This window comes from Coffea eugenioides, chromosome 5, assembly GCF_003713205.1.
Source record: "Coffea eugenioides isolate CCC68of chromosome 5, Ceug_1.0, whole genome shotgun sequence".
In the NCBI taxonomy this organism is placed as follows: Eukaryota; Viridiplantae; Streptophyta; class Magnoliopsida; order Gentianales; family Rubiaceae; genus Coffea; species Coffea eugenioides.
In genome coordinates this window covers 27,869,708-27,879,538 of record NC_040039.1, presented here as the reverse complement: position 1 = coordinate 27,879,538, position 9,831 = coordinate 27,869,708, and the positions used below count along the sequence as shown (strand labels likewise).

The 9,831-nt window shown below is 39.0% G+C and overlaps 1 protein-coding gene across 1 annotated transcript; it reads left to right on the top strand.

Annotated features, from left to right (window-relative positions):
- Positions 1-191: 191 nt before the first annotated feature.
- On the top strand, positions 192-5,792 carry LOC113771329. The gene is made up of 2 exons (XM_027315922.1): positions 192-263; positions 4,917-5,792. The coding sequence occupies exons 1-2, from the start codon at positions 192-194 to the stop codon at positions 5,790-5,792; spliced, it is 948 nt and encodes a 315-aa protein (XP_027171723.1).
- The last annotated feature ends 4,039 nt before the right edge of the window (positions 5,793-9,831 follow it).

Below are 9,831 nucleotides of genomic sequence, written 5' to 3'. Positions count from 1 at the left end.
TGCGCGCAAAGATCATCAACCCTTTCCTGGCGCTCAACCACATCATACTCAAGTTCCTTGATTCGCTCAGCTTGCATTTTAATAGTTTCCTTTAGCTGATTCACCTCAGTTTCAAGCCTGGCATTGTCCTTCGCTAGGGCCTCTCTCTCCTTTACCACTGCCAAAACTACGGTATTGGAATAGGCATAAGTATGGCGGCACTCGCAACACCGAAAACGATTGGCTGGACTCCAATGTATGGTAGCCCCTCAGGGCCTAATCTGGTACTTAATCATCGTGAGTACTCCACGGGGTGGCTGGCTCACGGGTGGCTCACCAACTGGACTATCACTAGTGCCACTATGTCCGCTCATCCTACACAAAGTATAGATAAAACTTAAGTATTCTTAAGGCAAAATAATCAAATATAATCCTCAAGTCGAAAATTTCTAACACGTCCAGACCAATTCAAACCTAGGCTCTAATACCACCTGTGACAGCCCCACCTCTCCCTAGAGTTAACCTTAGGGTATTAGCGGACTGCCTGTCCAGCTCTCGCCGGGCTTGGTCAATCAAAAAACTAGAAACTCAAGAAAACTGATAAAATATCTTCCAAACAAAGAGTGCAAACCCTAATTGAAATATAATCGCCACGCCAACTTCCCAAACCTAGAATACAGAGCTAAATGTCAAACTTACCACTCCACACTTAATTTACATACATGCGTCTAACTTACGAATTCAAACTTACAATAGTCAAAAGTAAGGTCTTCTAAACAAAAGATTACAATCCGAAGTACAAGTTCAAAATAAAAGATAAAGCTATGAAAGTCCTTGGTCAAAAGTCCAACCCAGATCTGTTAAGGAAAACAAAGGGAGTGGGGTGAGCTAAAATTCAGTGAGATTCCAAGTAAACAGATAAGCACATAGCCAAATAAAGATGTGAGGTAAACAAGTAAACACAATATTGTACTACAAAAATTTAATCACAGTTTAATTCAAGGATACGAGTGGGTTCCAAAAGCCAAATCCACTTGAGGTTGATCATACAAGAATCCGTTGACTCTCAGTCAACGTTTGCATTTAAAGAATACAATGTCCGTAGAACTCCACTTTCTCCAATTTCCGTCCACCAGTCAACCCCCTTACCGGGTCCAAACTCCTCAAACAGTAAGTAGGTAATACTCGAGTATACCGGTTTCCAGTTTTCAGTAAACAGTCGTCAAGGTTTATCGGCTTTCTCAATCAAATCCTTGCTGACTCGATACAACCGACTCACCTATGAGATTAGGTACCCAAACAGTGGCAGTAATTGATGGGATATCACCCAAACAACATACATATAGAGAAATCATATATCACAGTATCAGTATACAAAGATTCAGTGGAATCAAAAGAGGTCGAGTGCGATAAAGTACACGCTCACCTCAATTTTATGAAAACAGTGTTTAGCTCAACCAGTCACCAATCAAGTATTCAGATATTTCACATAGACAGTTAACAGGTAATGGAATACTCACCTGTCAAGCAATGTAGTATTCAAACATCAAGTCCCTTGGTTACGTTCACCTCTGTTTCCCAATCCTAGGGCAACGAGTGAAATTGTTAACAGACTAGGTTCAATTCCAACCCAAATGTGAGCTCATTAGGTGACCAAGTGAGTAGTTAAATCGAATCAATTCACCATGCAAGTTAGGCCCAAAATGCAGTCAAATTTCATGAGAAAACAAGTTTGACAAGTGCAAGAAAGTTGGGCAACAGAAAAGTTTCATTCAAGCTCAAAGTGTTCTTCGCAGGTAAAAAGTCATGCCCGTGCAGTCTCGGGAAAATGGCCATATCTCACTGTATGAAAGTCGGAATCAGGTGCCGTCAGCGGCGTTGGAAAGCAGACTCAAAGGGCTTTCCAACGGTGTCAAATATAGACTCTAGTTCATCTCCTATCAATACCAGTAGCTCGGACAAATTGGCTGATTTTCCAGTCCTGATCAGCCCTAAAACCCTAGTAAAGTTGCACTATTTCTTGGTGCTAACTTCACTTGTTTTGGCTCAAATTCATCCAATTTAATCTCCTATAGTTCATATACAGGGGAGCAAGTTATCTAGTACCATTGGAGCTCAAAATGCAACACAAAAAAATGATTAAAAGAACCATAACAGTCTAGCTATCAAAAGGAACCAAAACAGTCCACTAGTGGTCCAAACAACCATTTTACTTGCTCCATTTCTATATTAACCCACACCAAACCTTAAACAAATGTTTAGCCAAGTTTCTTAGGCTTAAATAAGGTGCAAATGAACCACAAAATCAATGAGAAACCTCCTCTACCAAACCGGTCACCCAAGGGGAAGAAAAACAGTCCACTAGTTCACTTATGTCACCAACCATCATCTTTTCATTGTTTTTCACTTAAACAACATGTCAAGTGTTATCTCTAACTCAAAAAGGGTCCAAAACATGTTAATACATGAAGGAAAGCTATGAACAAAGCTCAAACATTTCATCAAACACATGGTAGGCAAACAAACTAACCCTACTACCACTTGTTTAGTTCAAGAATTTTAACCACAAACAACATCCAAACAACTTCTAGTTTGCCATCAAAACTTCAAACATTTCATATAACACAAGAAAACTATGATTTAAGGTTCATGTACCTCTCTTGTATGAAGCTTGAGTCACCCAAAACAATCACCAAACCAAAAGCTTCAAGCTTGAAAATCACACACTAGAGTTGGAAGTAGTTCACTCACTAACTCAAGTCCTTCACTTTTGATTTTTCTCTCAAGATCAAACTAGGTTTAGAAAGCAAGAAAAATGGAGTTTCTCTCTTCTCTTGGAAGCTTCAAGGTGGCCGGCCAACATGAAGAAAAATGGAGCCATGTTTGGTTTACAATTCCTCTAATTACTTTGGTCAAAAGGTTGAATGGCTAAAGTTTGGCCACTTGGCCCAATCTTGGCTCTTTCTTCTCTTAATCTTTTGACTAATGAAGTTTCTACCCTCCAAATACTATCATATAAAGTCCCAACTAGTAATAAAAGGACACTTGGTCAAAGTGTGTGTGGTGAAATAAAATAAAACCAACTCAAGGAAATGTTACAATCCAAATAAGAGTAATAAAGTGCAATGTAAGGAAATATTATAATGCATGTAAAATGCAATGCCAGGACATGTTATAAGTGCTTTAAATCTTAGGGCAAGGCATGTAGTTTAGAAAAATTGTGTTTTAAAGTGAGGGTTCTCACATGGTGTACTCAATTGGTAACAAACGGTGCACGTCGGTTCAAGCCTATTTTCCTTAACTCTCGCGTACTTGTGTTTTAACTTATGATTCACTAACTTATTAATAACACTTCTAATAACACACTTCCTATTATCTAATACTCATTCTTATCCACCAAATTTAGTACACATACCTCACCAAGTGATCACACGACCAAAGTGCCCAAAACCCTAATTTGCTCTAACTATAAATGTAAAAATAAAACTCTCGATTCTATGATTTATTACCACTATTGAGAGAGTAAATTAGTAGTAAAGAAATTATAAATTAACTTATTCAAAATAAGAGGGAATTATAAGAAACATATAGGTGAATTTTCAAGTCATCGCAGTTGATAAACACTATACTTAAGGTGTTTATTGCGCCTACTACACATAGTAGTTTGCTTCTGGGTTAAAGCAATATACTTCTAGGATACAATAAGAATGAAGAACTTTTGACAACAAAACCTAAAGGTCTTTTACTAAGAAAGGATCAAAATGGCTAAGTTAGTTTGTTTTACTAAAAGCTTGTCAATTATATAGGAAAGATAAACCAAAATACATCAAAACTAAAAATTCACAATTTCCTCACTTCAATGATCATCAAGAGGGTGTTTTAATCTCCTTTAGTGGGCAAAAATTACTACAAGAAAATCAGGCTTTTGTGACAACCAAATATCGTCATTGAAATCCAAAAAGTTGTCATTATAAAAGACAGTGACAGCTTTTTCCATTGTCACATGATTGTCATAGATTCTATGTCACAAATGGGTTCATGTGACAACTTCAAGCAAGTCGTCACAAAATCATATTATTCTATGACAAGGAAAAACTCGTCACTAACTAAAACCATTTTGTGACGAATTTTCTTATCATTGCTTTACCTGTATTTTTATCATAGATAATGTAAAAGCGTCACAAATTTCATCTCTATAATGATGACTTTTACATGTCACTTATAATCCTGTTCGTTAGTGACAAGAATTGTTGTCATTGGTTGAACTTGTAGCTAGCGATAACCTTCCCTGATGTAGTTACTGAACTTTGTTTAAAATGTCTGAAATTTGCCATAAAAAGCCTACTTGTGTTGCATTTTCAACAACCATAGCAAAAAATTGTAGCTCGACTATTGCAAAAAATGACAGTAATTGACGTACAATGAACCCTCAAATATATATATGGTTATAAACATTTCTAAATTCATCAAAACACACATCAACCAAAATGGGTTCCAAAGCCCACATTAGTTCAAGGACTAACAGCCATTATCCATCCAAACAATAGAGTATTAAGTCCGCATTACTTCAAGTAGTAACAGCCATTATGCATCCAAAAAAATAGAGTACTCTTTCTAAACAAAAACATAGACTAAAGCAGCAATTTGTGTCAAACTGAAGTCATCTTCATGAGCATATCCAAAAGCCAATCTTTCTCATCTCCTCATGAGCATTTAATATCATTGTACTGCATTGAAAGAAAAGTATCATACGCATTAGAATTGATTTCACTCAAAAAGTATGCCATTATAAGCATACACTAGTGAATTTGAATGAATAGTCATACTGAACAAAAATCCAGTAATCTTTGCGCCGCCAGAAGGGTTTAGGGTTTAGATTCTTCTCTCGGCTTTGCTATTTTGGGAAGGTTAGGGGCCATTTTTCCTTTGGCCTTCAGCATCAGGCTGGCCACCAGCCGCCAGAAGAAAGGGATGGCCGTTCCTTTGCTACCGTCCTTCAGCATCAGTCGGCGCCATCCCCTTGCAAGATCAAACCTGCTGCTCAGTTTAAAGGGGAACCAGCCGTCATGTTCTCGGAGGAGGGCATTACAAAGCTGGCCGCACCCTTTAGATTCGTGGTTGTGGGGAAGTTCTCCCACGGAAGGCCGAACCTTGATAATATTCGTAAGGCTTGCTCAACGATAGGTTTCGCTTCCACTTTCACCATTGGTCTTCTGGATCAACGGCATATCCTCATAAGATTTTGTTTGGAAGAGGATTATCTGCATTGTTGGACAAAGGGACTGTGGAACATCTCTGGCTTTCCCGTGCGCACTTTTAAATGGTCGCCAGATTTTAAGGTTACCAGTGAATCCACACATGCACCTGTCTGGGTTGCTTTGGAACATCTACCCATTCATTTTTTTGATAAAGCATCGCTGTTCTCCATCGCTACTGCTATTGGCAGCCCCCTGCAAGTTGATGCTGCGACTGCAAGTCTGTCCCGACCCAGTGTTGCCCGTATCTGCAATGATCTTGATATTTCCAAGGGGTTGCCGGTTTGCATCTGGATTGGAGCAGGCATCCATGGCTTCTGGCAGCGGGTAACGTACGAGAACCTACCATCGTACTGTTCGACTTGCAACCGCCAGGGACACTATAGTCTGGACTGTCGGCAGCATAGGCGGGAGAACAGGGGCTGTCCGACGGGAGGTGAGGTTGTCAGGGCTGTGGGTTCCCAGGCCCAGGAGGGGAGGAACGCGGCGGACGACCAGTGGCGGAGTGTTCCAGAATCCGACCTCACTATGGGCGACCTTTATGAGGTCTCGCTATAGTCCGGATAGTGGAGCAACACTCGGCTGTCCAGGGTCTGGCGTCGGATGCTGGCCGTGCGTGATACGGTGGACCAGTTCATCGAAGATATAGTTTTGGATGGCAGAGTTCGGCGGGCCTGGGTCCTCACCCCTTCTGGTGATTTCAGTGTCTCCTCTGCATGGGGTGCACTGCAGCCTAAGAGGGCGTGCCTTGGGTCCAGGCAGTGTATTTGGAGTGATCGCGTCCCCTGCAAGATTGCCGTCTTCATGTGGAAGCTGCTTAACTGCTACCTGCCGTTCCCTGAGGCCTTGCGGCGGTTTGGTTTCCAGCTTCCTTCCAAATGCCAGTTCTGTCTGGGTGGGGAGTCTCAAGATCACGTATTTTCAGAATGCACCCTGGCTACTGAGGTATGGAATTTTTTCTCTAGGGCGCTATCGGTACCTGTTGCAGGCCCAGCTGGTATCCTCTGTCGCTTGCAGCAGTGGTGGCTTGGTCACTCCCCAAGCACTGTCGGGGGGGCGATGTGTAGAGTATTGCCGTCACTTACATGTTGGGGGTTGTGGAAGGCTAGGAACACGGCAATATACGAGGGGGTCGTATTGACACCGACACAGATTTGCTGGAATATCCAAGCTTTGTTGCTCGGCATCTCGTAGGTCCACCCATTTGTCCAGGTAACACGGGGTGACTGTGAGTTGGTTCGCTCGGGCCTATTCCTTTGTATGAAGCGGAGGGAGTTGGCGCAGCCACGCTAGATTGCATGGACAAAGCCGCCCATCGGGTACGTCAAGCTAAATATTGATGGCTCATCCCTAGGGAATCCATGACACGCTGGAGCTGGAGGGGTGTTTCGTGACTCGGATGGTAACATTCTAGCAGGCTTCTCGTTATTTTTGGGATCACGAACCAATATGGAAGCGGAGGCCATGGCATTGCTGGAAGGTCTGCAATGCTCCGCTAGCTTTCACTCTCTACAAGTTGAAATGGACTCTCAGGCATTGCTGAATATGGTGAATGGCAACGGAAGAGTACCTTGGAGATTATGGCATACTATCTCATGTATTCAATCCTTAGTGCTGGACCGCCAGGTGATTTTCACTCATGTCTACAGAGAAGCAAATGCAGTTGCAGATGGACTGGCATGCCTGGCAAGCTCGACGTGTGTCAGCCAGAGTTTCCCTCCCTCCCCACTTAGCGACCATATACGGGGCCTAGCCCGCCTAGATAGGGTACAGATGCCTTATGTCCGTTTGGCCTAGACTTACTGGCGGAATGCTAGCCGCTTTTCATGTACGTTAACCCTCTTTTGAATAAAATTTTTTATTAAAAAAAAAATTCAGTGAAGTCAATTTGAATTTGAATGAATAGTTATACTGAACAAAAATCCAGTTAAGTCAATATGATAAGAGGTAAAAGAATCAATCAAACAAGAGTTTCAATCAAAACATACGAATTAGAATATAGATAAAATGTACACAAAGTACCTCGTTAGAGATCAATAAAGTCAAGTTTGTTTCAATTCTACTATTAAGGGTTATGTCAACCAAAATTAACTTGATATAATTGACAAATTAAACTTAAAGAGTGGCTTCTATAAATAAGAAAATGACCCCACCAACTTAGTAAATTTTCTATTGAATCCGCACCCCAAACTCATTGCATCCAGGCAAGTTATAAGTTCTTATAGTAAACTGGAAAGTGTCATGTTTTTCAGACACCAACATTATAAATACATGCTTATTGAAAAGAATTCCAAATAGAAAACATGCTTCTCTTCTCCCCATTCACAAGTACCTCCCCCTATGTCATACCACTTGATGCTTCTCTAACAAAAAATAAAGTTCTGGATAATTCAATTTTGTTTGCATTAACCGTCTTTATAGTACTTGACTTAATCAAAATACTCGCAAAACTTCTTTAAAATAGAAATCCCAGAAACAAGACCCAAGTATAATTTCATATGTTGTTGTTGATGTTTACCTTTGTAGTTTTTGTTTTAGAACCAAAACAGCATATTTGTTCCATACAAGCATAAGCAAACACATTCTTTATGATTGTAAATTGGCAAATGTGTCAAGGAGAAACATTATTATACTTGACAGCATAAGCATTAGGTCAAGTCATTAAATTTTGCCTAACACAATTTAAAAGAATTTATTAATTTATTAAGTCCCAATCACCAACTCTCTCCTTCTATACCCTTCAAGACCCCCAATCTGCTTATTCCTATTTATTCCTTCTCCTTTGTTCAATAAACAAGCAACTAATTCTCTGCTTTTATCACCAAAAAGGAAACTAAAAAAGGTTAAGTCAGCCAACTAATGAAAGCAAGACTAAACATATTAAAGGAACACAAACTTTCAGCATTCAAAATTATTTTACAGTATTTTCCAACCATTATCATCACAAAATTGTCTCCAGTCCTTGAAAATAAATGAACAAATGATTGAATGTCAAATCTCCAGCAAAATTTACAAAAATCTAAAAATAGGGGACTCAAATGTATTTATCTTTGGTATCATACCAGCCAAGAAATTAATGAAAGCTAATTATACATGGTTGCCTCTTTTGTGTAAATGCAGTTTTAGTTGAATTCTGCCCAAAATCTCAAAGTTACTACTGTCAAAACTTTATAGCGATTAGAATACGTAAATCTACAATAACTTAATAACTAAAAGACTTCAAAATTAGCAAGAAATAAGCTACATATAGGTATATTTGAATGACAAAATTGATCCGCAGTAGAGCTTACAAGATCGGCAATGTTACTAACAATGAGAAAGTCAAAGTTTACTGTCTCAACTGCTTCAAATCTTTAGTCTAGTCATGTGGGCATCTTTAAGTAGAAAAAGAAATCTTAACTAAACAATTCTTCATTTTGACTTTCTAGTGAAATAGGCACACTTAAAAATTTTAACAAAATAAAACAGAGAAGTAACAAGAAAGTACCTAACCTATTGCTCGTTTCGGATGCCTTGTGTGTGTTGTTGATTATCTAGATGCAGTGATGACATGAAGCCATTTAAGTGTAACTTAACGCCTCATGTGGTGCTTTGACGAATCATGAATGCCCCCGTGTGCAGTATGTCAAAGGTTTTGAACCTTGTTGAGCAGGTGGATTTTTTAGTTAGTGGGAATGTTTTCTGCTAGTTGCACTACGATAGAGTAAGGTGCTGGATCTAAAAGGCAAAGGAAAGTTACCTCTATGGGTGAGAAGTTCCTATCGAATTGGAAAAAGATGCAACAAAGCCAAGTAAACTAAGCTATTACGCACAAATATCTAAATGCGCGCAGACAGAAGAAAAGGCTTGGCCTTCAATCAACCATCAGGAATATCCTTCTGTTTTGGTTGAGGAGCCAAAGTCCAGAAGGACTAATTCAATTTGAAGAACTAGTGGGTAACTGATTCCGATTCTCTGTAACAGAGCACAAAGTTGCAATCGTAGATCTTGAATACTCATCGATCCTCATTGGTTGTCGACACCAAAGCTCTTTTCTTTTCCATATATATTTGTGTGTGTGTGTGTTTGTGTACAACTTTTTCTTCTTTTAATTTTTTAATTTTTTTTCCACCACTCAAAGGGATGACCTTCAAAATTGAGTATGTTTGAACAGAAGGTTATGCGGAATTTTGTATAGACTCATACTATATCACATTATTTGATGTGATATGATATATATGAGACAAAAAATAATAAAAAATTAAAAAATTAATTACAAATATATGTTGGTGATTGAACAAAAATTTCAAATGGGCTATCTAATAAAAAAAATTTTCCTTCCAAACAAAGGCTCAATAAGGATACCAGGTAATATCTCAATAAACTTGAAGTTGTTAATTTATCTAAAGTTCAATTTATTTTGTCATGATCTGTACAGCATGCAACGTTTTTATCATATATGACAAGAGTTATTAACCATTAAGATATATATATATATATATATATTGTAGTTTGACAAGACTACTCTGAAGGTTTAGTTAGATTTATTAACACTTTTTGCCATAACATGTAAGAAACACCAATTTTAATTGCTCCAAATACTTCTCCATAAAACTAC